The following is a 17,439-nucleotide window of genomic DNA, read 5'->3' as shown; positions in this document are numbered from 1 at the left end:
CACGTCCAGGGAGGTTGGCTACAGTGCCATGGGCCTTAAACTTCCTGATAACATTACGTATGGTGGACACAGGAACATCAAGGTTGCTGGAGATGGACTTGCAGCCTTGAAATTGTCCATGCTTGGCTACAATCTTGTGTCTAACCCCATCAGACAATTCTCTGGTTTTCTTTCTTTCTTTCTTTTCTCCATGCTCATTGCTGAACACACAGTGACGCAGAATGACTCCTTTTCTCGATTCAAACTGACTGAATGAGTGATTTTTTATATTGCAGGCACCTGAAACTCACCACAGGTGAGTTCAATTCCAAAGTAAGGGAGAATCACCTGCTTGAAAGGTAATTATTTCTCACAACTTCTTAAAGGTGCCAATAATATTGTCCAGGCCATTTTAGGATATCTGTGTGGAATAAGCGAAGATTTAGTAAAAAAAATTCTGCTTTTTAGATCATCTCTTCGAGCATGACCTAATAATATGGGTGTCGATGTCCTTCGATCCGTCCATCCGTCCGTCCGTTCACAATGAAGTTGAAGCGGGAGATCTGGTCATTAGTGATCCTGATAGAGGTCGATGAGACGTACACGATGGTATGACTTTCAAGGTCACCGAAGGTCAAGGTCAAGGTCACGAGGCCTTTGAAGTTGCGAAAATGACGATTTTCAAATTCTATCTCCTCCGCCATTTCTCAAGCGATCTTGAATTTGATTGTAGCATATGAATGTATGGGACAATATCTAAATTTGGTTGGGCCGGATTTTCGATATTCGCTTTCGTTTTCGTGTCACGTGACTTCAAAGTTGGCAAAAAATGCAAAAATGACGATTTTCAAAATCTATCTCCTCCTACATTTCTCAAGCGATCTTGAATTTGATTGTAGCATTTGAATCTATGGGACAATATCTAAATTTGGTTGGGCCGGATTTTCGATATTCGCTTTCGTTTTCGTGTCACGTGACTTCAAAGTTGGCAAAAAATGCAAAAATGACGATTTTCAAAATCTATCTCCTACATTTCTCAAGCGATCTTGAAATTGATTGTGGCATATGAATGTATGGGACAATATCTAAATTTGGTCAGGACGGATTTTCGAATTTCGCTTTCGTTTTTGCGTCACGTGACTTCAAATTTGCAAAAACTGCCCTACCTTCAGGAGGCTATATATTCTCTACTGGGCATGGTAAAAGTTAGTGAATGGTGTCATTGCATAGCAGCTGACCTTGTATATTCATACATTTTCCGCCAAAGGTGCAAAAGTTTCAAAACCCGAAATGTAAACATCGGCATTTATTTTCAAAATATAATTTTGTGCGCGCGTGCCAAAATGCCGAGTCATCTTTAACCAAACTGCGTAGTTTGAGCTGCGCAGTAGAACTGCGCAGTAGTCTTCGGTCATAACTGAACATTGAGAACTTGTGGTATTATCGAGATGACCGTCACCCCCAGACGGGGGTAATTTTTTTGTTTTGCTCCACTGCAAACCAATGAAATACATATGTGGACACCAAAATATTTTTTTAATTTCAACAATTTTCTGGACAGAATGGTGCATTATTTGAAAAAAAGTGCAAGGGTGCCAACATTTTTGGCCATGACTGTGTAAAGATACACTAATAGACACAGATGGAATGAGAGATAGGAATATAGACAGATATACAGACAGCTGAGAGAGGTTCACGCATTACTCAGTTCACTTGTGAATCATTTGGTTCGAGAGTGCAGTGGCTCCACTTCTACCTTGACATTGTACCTTAAACTTTGTCTGATCATGCCTAAGACATCGGTTTGCAGTGTGTCCACCACCACCTGCTTGTATGTGTGCCTCTGTACCCAGCCGAGTCAGACAGCGAATTGCGAGGTCGGATTTGTCATGGTATGGGGAACATGCCATACAATGTGCAACAAGCAGGATGGACCTCGCAATGAACCGTCACTCCTGATCCTTTGTCTCATCATTGTTTTAGTCTTCACCTTGCATGACATTATTTTAATCATTTGCTCCCTCCTGTGTTCCACACCTTTCTGCACCACGACGATTGTGAGGAAAGTTAAGGTTGTGGGGTTAATTTAGTGGTACATGTTGTATGTTTGTCTGGTGTCTTGCGTAAGGTCTTTTCATCAGCTTTGTGCTCAGAGGGGTTACAGATTGCTTTCTGTCCATTGATTATGTACATTTGTGTCTGACTATTCCTTGCATTAATATATCGGTGTTTTTTCGAGACTGCACGGAGATGCTTTAGTTTCCCACCATTGGAATAATAAAATAAAGAAGAAAAATGTGGGAAAACTCCCTCTGCGGTTGCAAAACCTTTTGTTACGAGAAAAGGGGGTATGGGAGCTAAGGTTACGGGGGTTCGTGTTATGAAAGCCAAGGTTATGGGAGCCAGGTTACAGGAGCCAGGTTAGGCAAACCAGGTTAGGTGAGCCGGGGTTACAGGAGCTGGGGTCGTGTGAGAGCTAGGGTCACGTGAGAGCCAGGGTCACGTGAGAGCCGGGGCCAGGCAAGAGGGGGTCACGAGAGACGGGGTCCGTGAGACAGGGTCATGAGAGCTGGGATTATGAGATTACACAGCTTGGAACCTTGGACCTTTTGACCCTTTAGATGTGAGGGACGCGGTCAAGAGAGACGCGGTCACGAGAGACGCGGTCACGAGAGACGCGGTAACGAGACGCGGTCACGAGAGACGTGGTCACGAGAGACACGGTCACAAGAGACGCATTCATGAGATACGCCGTCATGAGATCTGGGATTATGAGAGATAGGATTGTTGAAGCTCTTGTTAGGAGAGCTCGGCTTACGAGAGTCATGATGTGAACTTGTATTTTTTTTTTCATTAAATTGCGGGTTTACAGGCAGCACTGCCTTTTTATATGAGCTTGAACCTGCCCATCCAAAATTCCCCAAAGGAGCATCATGTGTTGACCATAACAAGTGGAGCAGGATGATAACCCTCTCCATAGATGTCATTAATGAGCCAGCTGTTAATGACAGTTGTTGGTAAAAACACAGTTGGGTAAGTCACAAAACACACATGCATTTCAAAGGTCATGGATTCATGATAATTCTTGTTTTTAAGGATCTGCTGTTATAAATCTAAATAATGTCAGACCACGACATTCGTGGAGGATACGTTCCTGAAAAATGCCGCGAATGTTAAATCCGTGAATGTTGGAGCTTGTTTCAATGGGAGAAATGGGGATAGGTTCCAGGCGGTTCGTGATTCACAAGGGAAAAAATCAAAAATCCCATGAAAAACCAGAAATATGCCTGGAAATACGCTCAGTACAGGGCCGCGAATATAAAAGCAGATCAGGAAAAATGAAAAAACAGATACGTGAAGCAGAGGGCCACAAATATAGAAGGTCAGAAAAACCGTGAATATGCCCGTGAAAAAAACCCCGTGACAACGCAAAAAAAAAAAAAAAAATAACCCACAAATACGCGAAAAACTCCGCGAATATGCAAAGCACATGGCCGCAAATGTAGAAGCAGGTCACATTTTCTCAACTGCGAATGCATGTGGTCCATGAATAGTGGAACCACAAATGTCGGGATCTGACAATATATAAAAATGGGACCGCCTGTCCTGAAGCTCATCTGGATCAAAAGGAACAGTCACTCAAAACCCCCGTAAACGCCCTCAGACCCTAATGCCGTGAACAAACTTTGGTACATCAAGGGTGATGAAGGTTGTGGTCAAGTTTCATTGAAATTCTGTGTGTAGTTTCTGAGAAGAAATGCATATTTTGGGGGTCAACCCCGCCCCCCCCTTCCCGTAGACTTCCTTAATGAGCACAGATTTTGATGCAGTCAATAAACTTTGGTACATGACAAGTGATGAAGGTTGTGGTCGAGTTTCATCAAAATCGTGTATGTAGATTCTGAGAAGAGAGCAAATACCTATTTTGAGGGGTCAGGAACCCCCCCCCCCTCCCCATGGACTTCCTTAATGAGCACAGATTTTGATGCGGTCGATACACTTTGGTACATCATGGGTGATGAAGGTTGTGCTCAACTTTCATCAAAATTGTGAGGAGTTTTGGAGAAGAGAACAAATACTTATTTGGGGGGGGGGGTCAAACACTCCCCATACACCCTCTTAATGAGCGCTGATTTTGATGTGGTTGATAAACTTTGGTACAACAAGCGTGATGAAGGTTGTGGTCAAGTTTCATCGAAATTGTGTGTGCAGTTTCGAAGAAGAAAGCAAATACCTATTTTGGGAGGGAGGGGGTCAAAAAAAACCCCGTAGACCCAATTAATGAGCGCACATGTTGATGCAGTCAATAAACCTTCGTCAGGCATCAGATATGTAGCTTGTGGCCAAGTTTCATCAAAATTGTGTGTTTGGTTCAAGCGATAATGACTGAAGTGTTTAGGAACTGACTGACTCACTGAGATAGGATAATGAGATTATGACTGACTGATTTGACTCGTTCACTCACTCACTCACTCACTCACTGCTCCATCGCATAAGCTCAACTAAAGTCCAGGTGAGCTAAAAATGAAAAATGCGGTCAGTCCTTGGAAACCGTCCATGAAGCCGAGTGACTATATGTCGATTAATTACGTACTGCTTGAACGTCAGTTGCATCCTGACTACACGTACGTCTATTAATTACATACTATTGGTTGTACCTTTCGACCCTTTAGAATGCTGAGACTCCTTAGACCTTTGATGACCCTTCAATACCCCAAAGACCCTTAAGATCCCCAAAACCCCAAAAGACCTCAAATACCCCAAAACCATAAAGACCCCCAAAGACCTCCAACACCCCCCAATGCCCTTTAAAACCCTGAAGACCCAGATGACCCAAAAGTCCCCTTAAGACCCTTTAAGATCCCTAAGACCCTCTATGACCCTTAAGACCCATAAGACTCAGATGACCCAAAGTCCCCTTAAGACCCATATGACCCAAAAGTCCCCTTAAGATCCTTAAGATTCAGATGACCCAAAGTCCCCTTCAGACCCATAAGACCCAGATGACCCCAAAGTCCCCTTAAGATCTCCAAGACACCTAAGACCCCAAAGGCCCTCAAAGATACTTCAGGCCCCCCAAGACCCTTAATGCCCTTCAGATCCCGAAGGCCCCTTAAAACCCCAAGATCCTTAAGACCCCTTTTACCTTTTAAAACCCTTTCAAGACTTTAGACCCCTTTAGGTCCCTTCAACTTTTAGACATTTACACCTTTTAGACCTCTAAAACCTCTAGATGTCGACAAATATGTCGACACAACAAATATGTCAACAAATACCTTTGCACCCTTAAAGTCCCTTTATGACCACTTCAACTTCTACACCATTTGGACCCCTTACTCCCTTCAGACAGATTAGACAGCTTGGAACCTTGACCATTTCGAACTTTAGACCACTTGTAGCTTTTTAGACCATTTTTTACATGCTTAAGCTTAAGAGATTAGACCCTTTCGACCCCAAAGACACTAACTACGATTGGAACGTACCCTTTATTTAGACCATCTAAAACCTTTGAAGGGCACCCCACACACACACACACACACGCACCACACACACACACACACACACACACACACACACACACACACACACACACACACACACACACACACACACACACACACACACACACACACACACACACACACACACACACACCTATAGTCTTCTTGTAAAATACAGACTATACTTTTTTTCAGCAAGTAATGCGCAAAATCGACCCACCCAGAGGGTGGGTACTAATATATACCTGCTATCTACTATATAAAAGTGAATGACATTTTTTTTGTTTATTTGATTGTTTGTTAGTGACCCTCCAGCTCTGAGCGCCCAAGGTTAATCGTGATAAAACTCTTTTTGAATCACATTTTAAACGGTCATTTTCTCACAATTCATAACTAAAAACACACGAGCCACCCACCACCTGTGGCCATCTCCGAGGGTAGATCCATATCCTGGATCCTGGTAATGCATACAATGCTCTTTTAAAAAGGCCAAATTTTTTGGGGGGGATTCATTGCATAGGATCAATTGTGTGGGACCAACTATATATAGGGTGTCCCAAAAAAAATACAACTTTTAAAATGCTTCGTTTGATCCTAAAAAAGCAGTAATTTTGTCACTAATGCTTCATTTCTTGTTGCAGAGACCCTGAAGTTTATTTTGATACCAAGCAAGCGCCAGAAAAATGCCAAGACTGACCGTACAACAACGGACGAAAATTGTTGAACTTTGGCACCAGACAAAAAGTGTCATACGGGTGCAACGTCTTTACTCGAGACATTTCGGTATCCACTTGCGCCATGCACCAAACTTCCGGACAATAAAGTGCACCATCGCAAAGTTTACCAATGTGGGAACCATCTGTGAACTTCACAAGTGTCACAGTGGTCGGAAGAGGACAGGTCGTAGTGAAGAAAATGTGGAAATGGTGAGACAGGCGGTCGTTCAGAGTCCAAAAAAATCGATTCGACGACTTTCTGCCATAACAAACATTCATAAGAGCACCGTTCAGAGGATCCTTCGCCAAGACATTCATGCCTTTCCACACAAAATTCAAACGGAAACGGTGCTTACTGATCAACAGAAACGCAAACGACTAGACTTTGCAAATTGGTTGTCAGGAAAGTTGGAGGAAGATGCAGACTTCCTCAAAAAACTTCACATGACGGACGAATGCCATGCTCACTTGTCCGGGGAGGTAAACAAGCAAAACTTTTGGTACTGGGGAACTGAAAATCCTGGTAATGCATCAACTGAACTGGTGCCTCGATCTGTTCTCAAAGTCACCATGTGGGTGGCGATTGGTTGGTATGGGATAATTGGTCCATACTTCTTTGAAGATGACGAGGGACGCACTTGCACGGTAAACCAGAGGAACTATCGCGAAATGATTCAGGAATTCTGTCTGCATGAGCTACGTACTCAGGCCCATAGGAGAAACAACCTGATCCAGATGAGAACCCAGTGGTTCCAGCAGGATGGGGCACCGCCCCCATACAGCCAGGGAAACAAGGCGTTTTCTCAACCAACATTTTGAGGGCTGCTTTATCTCCCTCTACGAAGACGTTCAGTGGCCACCGTATTCCCCTGACCTTACTCCTCCAGACTTCTTCTTGTGGGGGTATCTCAAGGACAGGATCTATGGAAACCCTAGGCCTCAGACTCTTGATCAGCTGAAGGAAAACATCCACCGAGAAATCCAGAACATTCCTCAGGAAATGTTTCCCAAAGTGATGGAGAACATGACCGCGTTTGCAGGCAGTGATCGGACAACGTGGAGCCTACGTCGAACATGTGCTCTAAAAGAAAACGACGATTCTATACAAAAAATTAAATTTTGGTGGCAATTTTGACATTGGTACAATAAACTTCAACCTTTCAGCTTTCTATCCAGCCATATATCTTTTTAAAAAATATGTTATGACCATCCTCTTTGCAGATGAAAAGTTCGATATTTTTTGGGACACCCTGTAATTGGTGATATTGTAAGGTCTGATCATCAAATATGGTATCAGATGTGAAAAATAACTGTTAATTAGGACGTTACAGTGATCAGTGAAGAAGGAGTCGCATGATCTCTTCTTATTCTTCTTGCGTATGGCAGCTTGGTTGCTGGGTAACCATCGTTTTGTTGGGGCACGACAATGCTGCTGATGCTGTGCCCCTATACCAGTACACTGGTACTCATTTCGCCAACCTCGGAAGGATGGCAGGCTGAGTCAACTCCACCTGGTGTTAATTCAGCGGCCAACGGGGCTCAAACTCAGGACTCTAAGATCCCAAGCCAGCCACCCAAACCACGAAGCCGACACCAGACTTGTGCGTGACCTCTCAAATGCACTAACTATGAATTTGTCAAAAACCAAAAAGAGTACAAACACAACTTATACATTGATTTAAAGGTAATTTTACTGCTCATCTAACTGACCTAACTCTCACAGGTGAAAGAAGCGTTTGTATAACAAAGTTCACCGCCTTACTTAACTTCCCCAAATTTCCACCCTGAAAAAATGTTAAAACAAGCTATTTTGATCCATTTACCTATGTAGTTGTTTAAAGTGTGTTCCGATTGTCTGACAACAAAGCAGATTTTGAATATCTCGTTTAATTAGGTCGTGATGATCGCGGGTGTTCGGGACAACGTGTGCATTTTTAACAAAGGCCGTGATGAGACTCGGCGTTGCCCGGCAACATCGGATACCTTTGCAAGTACACAATATAAATAATAACCTGCAGATGCATGGAGGGACCGATGTGGAAATGTGTTTCGTCACAGCAAGGGAAGACATTTGCAAGCACTTACCTTGTATTGATTGAAATCATCTGTATTTTGATATGTTCCATGGTGCAGTATTCACTGTAAAAACGAAAAAACAATCACTTTGTAAACAGTGCATGATGTTTGCATATCAATTATTACTGCTAAACAAATGGACGTAAACTGCAAAATTTGGTTATTGGCCCAGCCCTGTTTTTTTATACTATTTACACACACACACACACACATACACACACACACACACACACACACACACACACACACACACACACACACACACACCTTATTGAAAATAGTAGGATGATAATCCACTGCCTGTCTTCAGCAATGTGATTGCAGCATCAATTATTATGAATGGAACCCAAAATTCATTCTTGGCAACCAATGCAAACAGTGATTACCCTTCCACTCCTCTACCCACCTCCCCCCCCTTTTTCCTTCAAGAACACTACAAGTGTAGGGTTCGTAATGTATACAAGTGTGGTATTCTAACTAAACGTTTTGTATCTTATTGCGGTTGATGTGGACATTTAGAGCAATGCACTCTCCACAAGACTATTCACCAATCTTTGAGGTGCCTGAAACTTCCTTCCTCCTATTTTGTGGAAACCATGTGGAACTTCCTCCTATTTTGCTTTATCTCAGCATTTGCTTTTTCTTTTTCCCAGTGAGGCAGAGCCAAGGGAAATGATTTAACAGCAGTGCTTTAAGTGTGCGTCACACACATGAAACATGCAACAACAGACCGTGCTACAACAGAGATTCGGCTGCAACCAAACTGCCCACTACTCCAGAGTTAACAGTACTGTATTCCAAAAGGAAACACAGAACGTCGAGCTGATGAAAATGATGAAGCCCCATGCACCACCAATTGATGATGATAGCTCGTAAAGCTTAAAACAGTTACCGAGATGAGGAGGAGGTAGGTGGTCTGATGGAGCTTAACCAAGTGCACAGAACATCGTGTGCAGGAGTAGCGGAGTATGTGAAAAGCTCAACGGATGATCGGATGAGATTTGCACACGAACAAGAAAACAAGCCGGTAGGCGGCGATGGGTCGCCGAGCATGGAAACTATAAGATATAGAACAAAATGGATATCATATCGCGGATAGGGAATCGCCTTAAGATTATGCATATCAAATCTCATCCAGTTCCATCTCCTGATAACTACTCGGTATCCATTTGAATGAAAAGTACCGAAAATGCGGTTTGAAATCGGAAATCCCCAAAGTTCGAGGGGGTGCTGTGGGTGAACAAAGACCTAAATCGAAAATCCGGCTTGATCGTTTGTGCACAATGTATTCCAGACGATTAGTGTGAATTTTCATGACAATCCGACCATAACCCTAGGAGGAGTAGCATTTGGAAGTTAAAAATTAAATTGAGGAGTTAAAAAATAGCAACCTCCAGCTCTCGCATATTATCGATTTTTGCAATAATTGACCTTTGACCCCTGATCTAAGCGAAATCGGTCAATATGTCCTGAGGCAAAGTTGTAGTACTCATTGAGTACCATGAACCTGCAAAGTTTCATTCGTATCGATGCACTCACCTGGTCGCTAGGTGGCCTTCAATTTATATCGAGTGCATAATAAACGCTGGGTGGTGTATTAACACGATTGGGTTTTATTTATATCGAGTGATTATTAAACGCTGGGCGGTGTATTAACACGATTGGGTTTTATTTATATCGAGTGATTATTAAACGCTGGGCGGTGTATTAACACGATTGGGTTTTATTTATATCGAGTGATTATTAAACGCTGGGTGGTGTATTAACACAATTGGGTTTTATTTATATCGAGTGATTATTAAACGCTGGGTGGTGTATTAACACAATTGGGTTTTATTTATATCGAGTGATTATAAAACGCTGGGTGGTGTATTAACACGATTGGGTTTTATTTATATCGAGTGATTATTAAACGCTGGGCGGTGTATTAACACGATTGGGTTTTATTTATATCGAGTGATTATTAAACGCTGGGTGGTGTATTAACACAATTGGGTTTTATTTATATCGAGTGATTATGAAACGCTGGGTGGTGTGTAAACACGATTGGGTTTGATTTATATCGAGTGATTATTAAACGCTGGGTGGTGTATTAACACGATTGGGTTTTATTTATATCGAGTGATTATTAAACGCTGGGCGGTGTATTAACACGATTGGGTTTTATTTATATCGAGTGATTATTAAACGCTGGGTGGTGTATTAACACAATTGGGTTTTATTTATATCGAGTGATTATGAAACGCTGGGTGGTGTATTAACACGATTGGGTTTTATTTATATCGAGTGATTATTAAACGCTGGGTGGTGTATTAACACAATTGGGTTTTATTTATATCGAGTGAATATTAAACGCTGGGTGGTGTATTAACACAATTGGGTTTTATTTATATCGAGTGAATATTAAACGCTGGGTGGTGTATTAACACGATTGGGTTTTATTTATATCGAGTGATTATTAAACGCTGGGCGGTGTATTAACACGATTGGGTTTTATTTATATCGAGTGATTATTAAACGCTGGGTGGTGTGGTGGAGTCTGCGGGCCTACGGGGAAGGGCCTGGTGGTGTGGGAGTGGTCGGAGTGGTCATCGTATCTGCAAGGGATATAAGGTGTGCGCGCCGCCTGAGGTGTCGTAGGAATGCAGTAGTCGAACGCGGCTTGTGCGTGTGCGTACGGGATAAAGGAGAGCCGCTGGGCAGAGTACGCCCGCGCCCGCGCTCGTGCTTGTGCAACACAGCCCAGCTCGACTGTTCCTCCGCTCGTGTCTGCCTGCTGAGCATCTTCCATTCAGTACATTACAGTTGGCTGACGAGGATCTTCGGATCGGCGTGTGCAGGGCGGCAAGTAACCCGGGCGGTTCCAAGCTACGGAGCCAAGGGTCTTGCCAGCACGAGCATGGCAGAAGGTCGCGGCACGGCGCACGGACGCGTACCCGTGTTCGGGAGAGATGAGTTCGAGTTGTTTTCTGAACAGTTAGGTTGCTACTTTCGGGCGAATGATGTAGATGATGAAGAGAAACGCAAGGCGATCTTGCTCGCCTCGCTATCAACGGAGCACTACCGGCTGCTGAGTGATTTGGTGGCTCCAAATAGGCCCAGTGATGACGTGCTATCCTTTCAGGACATCGTGGCGAAAATGAAGACCCACTTGGCGCCAGAAAAGTCGTTACATCTCGCGCGGTTCCAGTTCGATCATTTCGCTAAGGGTGGTGAGGAGCGCGTTGCGGACTTCGTAGCACGGGTGAAGCATTCGGCTGTGCCGTGCAAATTCACGACAGAGGAGCGTCCGGCACGGCTCAGAGATCGTTTTATTTCTGGTCTGCGAGACGCAAAGATGGTAGCAGCCATCCTGCGGTTGACCGACATCACATTCGACTCGGCGGTCGTGACTGCTTCGTCTGTCGAGCAGACACTCACGGATGTCCGCGCCATTGCTGGCCAGGACGTAATGAGTAGCTCCAGCTGGGGCATGGCGGCTAATCCTGAGGTCCACGCGGTGACCGCACAAGTGCCGCAGGTTGCGCAGCCTGGAGTCCGCGCGATGGCTCAAGTGCCGCAGGTTGCATGCACGCCTAGCGGTGCGGGTCGAGGGCGCGCACTGCAGCACGGTCGCACCGGGAGCGAAGGGGCACTGCAGCACGGTCGCACCGGGAGCGAAGGGGCACCGCAGCACGGTCGCACCTGGAGCGAAGGGGCTTTCCGGGGGTGCTGGGGGTGTGGGGGTCCGCACCTGCGACAAATGTGCCCGTATAAGAACACCGTGTGTTTGCATTGTCACAAGGTGGGACATTTGAAGCGCGTGTGTCGGATGGCGGGGGCCTCCGTTGGGGTCTTGGATGATGAGGTGCGGGAGGACCCCAGTGACCTGGAGATCGGCCTGCAACCGGGGCATGACGATGCCGGCGAGCCGGAGCAGGAGATGCAACCACGGTTGAGTCTGTTTTCCGTTGGTTCGGAGATGACGACGCCTTTCACGGTTGAGGTCGAAGTGAATGGCCAACCGACTGTGTTTTGCGTGGATACCGGGGCTGCGGTGTCGGTCATGGGTGAGCAGGCGGCTCGTGGTCTTCGCGGTATTCGCCTGGTCAAGACGGCCTTGTCGTTATACACGTACACCGGTGAAGCGATTGCACCGCTTGCGAGGGCCGACGTCTCAGTGCGCTACCGAGATCGACGCGCCCGGCTCTCGGTGTTCGTTGTACGAGGGGAGGGGCCCGCCCTTTTGGGTCGGGACTGGCTGGCGCACCTCGGACTGGATCTCCGGTTCGTACCTCCAGATGTGCCAGTGCTCTCTTCGAGACCTTCGTCGAATACCGAGGGCGAGGCTCTGGCGGCGGGGGCCGCGTCGATGCAGCGGGAGCGACCGTTCGTTGCTGCCTGCGGTGGTCATGTGCGGTTCGGGAGCGGCGAGATCCGTATCAGCTCTGGCGATGAGTTCCCGCGCTTCGCTCGCGATGAGTTCCCGCGCTTCGGCAGCGTTCATGAGGCAATGCGAGTCGGTGTTGTTCAGGCAGCTTCAACAGGTGGCGGTGAGCCCGTGGCGTTAAAGGGAATCGCGAGTCGCAACATCGAGTCGACAACCAATAAACGGACTCGTGATGTGGGTTGTGGGTTGTTGTTCATGGCATATGTGTTTTTCCTTGCTCTAGTGATGCAGTTTAACGTTGTTGAAATAAATGCCAGCAGGTCTCGTGTGAAAGTGGATTTGGCGGAGATCAGTCAATGGGGTTGGTATTATGATCAATGTGAGGTGGGAGCAGTAGTGGCAAATAAAAAGGTTGGGTTGGCCTTCCATTGTCCCGGGCCGCAGGTAGTTGCTTTGTCATGTGCTGGGAGTTTATCAAAAGGCCGCGCTGTACAGAAAAATGAGTTTGCAATGCTTCAAGTGATGTTCGTAGTGATTTATAACGAGCCTATGATTGAAGTGTGGTTTAAATGGAATTGCTACCGTCTAGCTGCCGTGTGGGTCTCGGAGATCGACTCGGAACCAAGACTGGTGCACTGGTCGGCGTTACCCCCACCTCTGGTTGCGAGCGCAGCTCTCTGTTTTCGCTCAAGGCCGTTTGGACGGGCGTTGGCGTCTCAACTGATTGTGGTGCGAGAGTTGTTTTGGAGCATTAAGTGCGTACAGCCAGCGGCGCTGTTCAGCGCCCCCGGCCAAGGTCGATCAGGGCTGGCACCACGGCTTCCAGACAGCGGGCTGCCGGCCTCGGGATGTTTATCTACGTCGGGTCTGCCTGGGGGGAGTGGGCCGGAGGCGTTTGATTGTGCCGGGGGAGGTTGGCTCGAAAGATCGCCACGACCTCGGCGAGGGCCATGTCAGCATGAGCCGCCTGGGGGCGTTTCCGCTGGGTAGGGCTGCTGTGGTTTTTTTTCGCCTTGCTGCTTCGTATCGGCAACACGGCCAGGGTTTGGGGGGGTGCTGCGTTTTCGGAATCTGGTCGGGGCAGCTCCATTAACCCGCTTTCACGCATTCTATGATGTGGTGTGCTGTTATACTTCGCTGTTTTCATTTTATTTGCATGATTATTATACCGAAGTCCTTCGTGTTGTTTATGCTTCTTATAATGGTGATCATTTAATAATCATAGTTTTAGGGGGGAGGAGTGTGGTGGAGTCTGCGGGCCTACGGGGAAGGGCATGGTGGTGTGGGAGTGGTCATCGTATCTGCAAGGGATATAAGGTGTGCGCGCCGCCTGAGGCGTCGTAGGAATGCAGTAGTCGAACGCGGCTTGTGCGTGTGCGTACGGGATAAAGGAGAGCCGCTGGGCAGAGTACGCTCGCGCTTGTGCAACACAGCCCAGCTCGACTGTTCCTCCGCTCGTGTCTGCCTGCTGAGCATCTTCCATTCAGTACATTACAGGTGGTGTATTAACACGATTGGGTTTTATTTATATCGAGTGATTATTAAACGCTGGGTGGTGTGTAAACACGATTGGGTTTGATTTATATCGAGTGAATATTAAACGCTGGGCGGTGTATTAACACGATTGGGTTTTATTTATATCGTGATTATTAAACGCTGGGCGGTGTATTAACACGATTGGGTTTTTGTGGTGAATTAACGTGAATCGAGGGACATGACGCGGGATCACATGTTGTGCGTCTCGCGTATAAGGGGATGTCTCTCTGCGGCACGAGTGATTGTCCCCGGGGCATTGCTATTGACATCGGCTGTCCACTTGATGCTCGTTAACTGAAGGTGCTCATTGACTGGTGAGAATGGAGATTATATCGAACTCCGTGCTTACGCGGATTTAGTCTGCAATGGTTAACCGCACATGTATACGTTACTGCTTATGTACTCCTAGCTGAACCTGTATTTCCTGGTGTGCCCACAGAAGCGGCTCCAATCAAATGGAATAAAGCCTAAACTCTGAAGGTTCATCTCTCGCTCTCATTTCAATTTATTCCATTTGATTTTCTCGGCTCTCTCAACCAAAGATGGACAAGATCTACAAACCAGAGAGGTTCGACGCAGACCCGAACGCGACTGACGCAGAAATGAAATGGTCACATTGGTTCTGCTCCTTCTCACACTATCTGACCATCATCGCGGAGGGAGCTGACAAATTTGCCGCTCTCGTGAATCATGTCTCGCCCGGCGTGTACAGGCTCTTCTCGGGGTGCGACACTTACGAAGCAGCGATCGACGTGCTGCAGGCGCTCTACGTGAAGCCCAAGAACGAGGTATACATACGACATCTTCTCAACACACGCAAGCAAGCAGCCGGGGAGACAATCGATCAGTTCCTGCAAGCTCTGAATCAGCTGGGAAAAGACTGCAGCTTCCGGGCGGTAGCGCCGAGGAACACCGAAAGGAAGCGACCCGGGAGGCATTCATCCAAGGACTCAGATCAGCCCACATACGGCAACGCTTACTAGAGAAAGCGCAACCCACTCTTGACAAGGTAGTCGATCAGGCTCGAGCGATGGATACGGCTCAGCAGCAATCTGAGTCATTTGGGACACCGATGCTGCTCATGAACGCTGCTACGATGGGAACCCAAGGAACCCCACTGGCACAGACACAGCCAGACATGAGGGATGGAGAAACACCCGAGGAGCCGGATACCCAGACCTCTTCAAACTCCTCAGCAACTGCTCCGGTCGGTAAATGCTTCTTTTGTGGGTACAAAAGGCATCCTCGTCAAAAATGTCCCGCCAGAGATGCCACATGCATGAATTGCGACAAGAAAGGGCATTATGCCAGGGTATGTAAATCTACTCTAAGGAGGAATAAACCCACTTCTGCGGCTCTCTACTCGCAAAATAAATTGACTGCAGCCTCCCCGGGGAATCTATCCAAGGCTATCATCAACGTACGAATTAACGGGCATATGGCTGAGGCACTGATTGATACCGGTAGCTCTGAAAGTTTCGTCAACAGCTCGCTAGTGAAGGGCAGGAAATGGGTAATCCACCCGACTGACAATACGGTATGCATGGCCGCCACCTCACTACAATCCCGCGTACGAGGGTACTGCAATGTTGAATTGGACGTAAAAGGGTACACGCATCGGGATGTAAAGGTGCTGGTGCTTCGTGATTTGTGCGCAGACGTAATTCTGGGTCATAATGTCCTCAAGCAGCACACGAGCGTCGAAATACCCTTTGGAGGAAGCAAGCCTCGTCTAATTTTAAATGCGTTGACCACCGCGGAGGTGACGTCCCCCAGCTGTTCGCTAACTTGTCGCCGGTCTGCAAACCGATAGCGATCAAATCGCGGCGATATACCACTGCTGACATGAATTTCATCACTTCGGAAACCAAGCGATTACTGGAGGAGGGAATTATAGAACCGAGCGATTCGCCATGGCGCGCACAGGTGTTAGTAACCAGCAGTCAGAACCATAAGAAACGGATGGTTGTCGATTATTCCCAAACGGTCAATCGCTTCACCCAACTCGACGCCTACCCCCTGCCGCGCATAGATGAGATGGTCGAACGCGTGGCCAATTATAAGGTATTCAGTACCATCGACTTGCGAAGCGCCTATCATCAAATTCCCATCCGAGAGGAAGACAAACCGTACACTGCATTCCAGGCAGGGCGGCGCCTCTACCAGTTCAGAAGGATACCTTTCGGTGTCACGAATGGGGTAGCTTGCTTCCAACGGGTTATGGACGACATCATCTCAGATGAAAACCTCGAAGACACTTTTGTTTACGTGGATAATGTCACAGTGTGCGGTAGGGATCAGAGGGAACATGATAGGAATCTGGACAGATTCTTGAGCATTGCTGGAAAATATAATCTGACTCTCAACTACGAGAAATGCGTATTCTCGGCAAGGTCAATTGACCTTCTCGGCTACACAATAGCCGACGGCACAATTAAGCCTGATCCTGAGCGATTGCGCCCGCTCCGTGAGCTTCCACCACCTCAGGACTTGCAAACAATGCGCCGGGTGATCGGGATGTTCGCTTACTATGCAAGATGGATTTCGCAATACTCCGAGAAAATACATCCCCTAGTGCATTGCAAAAACTTTCCACCAGATGCCGCTGTCGTAAAAGCTTTCCACGATCTCAAGGATGATATCAGTAAGTCCGTGGTTTTATCGATCGACAGCTCGGTGCCCTTCGTGGTGGAGACCGACGCTTCAGATCACGCCATAGCTGCTACACTTAATCAGTCTGGGCGGCCGGTCGCTTTCTTCTCGAGAACTCTCTCTAGAAGCGAGCAGAGACACTCGGCAATAGAGAAGGAGGCGTACGCCATCGTCGAAGCGCTGCGGAAATGGAGACATTATTTACTGGGAAACCACTTCACGCTCGTTACGGACCAACGATCCGTGGCTTTCATGTTTGATGGGAAAAATAACGGGAAAATTAAGAATGAAAAAATTATGAGATGGCGGATAGACCTAGCTTGCTACAGATACGACATTGTTTACCGGCCCGGGAAGGAAAACCCTGCTGCAGATACCTTCTCCCGGGTCTACAGTTCGGCAACAATCAGTCAGGCTTTGCAAGACCTCCATGTGTCTCTGTGCCACCCAGGGGTAACCAGGATGGCACATTTAAATCGTACGCAGACAAAATCTTCCCTATTCTGTTGAAGATATTAAACAAATGAATGCTTCATGCCCTGTTTGTGCTGAACTAAAACCCAGATTCTATGGCGCGGCTTCTGGCAGACTGATCAAGGCCACTTCCCCC

The 17,439-nt window shown here is 46.8% G+C and overlaps 1 protein-coding gene across 2 annotated transcripts in view; it reads right to left on the bottom strand.

The window, feature by feature from the left end:
* The window catches only part of LOC147028228 (transmembrane protein 106B-like), a 68,635-nt gene that overhangs the window by 4,524 nt on the left and 46,672 nt on the right, over positions 1 to 17,439 (bottom strand). For both annotated transcript variants that reach the window (XM_085878452.1, XM_085878451.1), the window contains exon 7: positions 8,282 to 8,335. In XM_085878452.1, coding sequence (XP_085734578.1) covers positions 8,282 to 8,335 — 54 coding nt within the window. The remainder of the gene's footprint in view (positions 1 to 8,281; positions 8,336 to 17,439) is intronic.

The sequence above is a fragment of the Eptatretus burgeri genome, chromosome 4 (genome assembly GCF_056783735.1).
Source record: "Eptatretus burgeri isolate ZD-2024b chromosome 4, Ebu_testis_v1, whole genome shotgun sequence".
Lineage (NCBI taxonomy): Eukaryota > Metazoa > Chordata > Myxini > Myxiniformes > Myxinidae > Eptatretus > Eptatretus burgeri.
The sequence above is the reverse complement of the archived record's forward strand: the minus strand, read 5'-3'. Positions and strand labels throughout refer to the sequence as shown.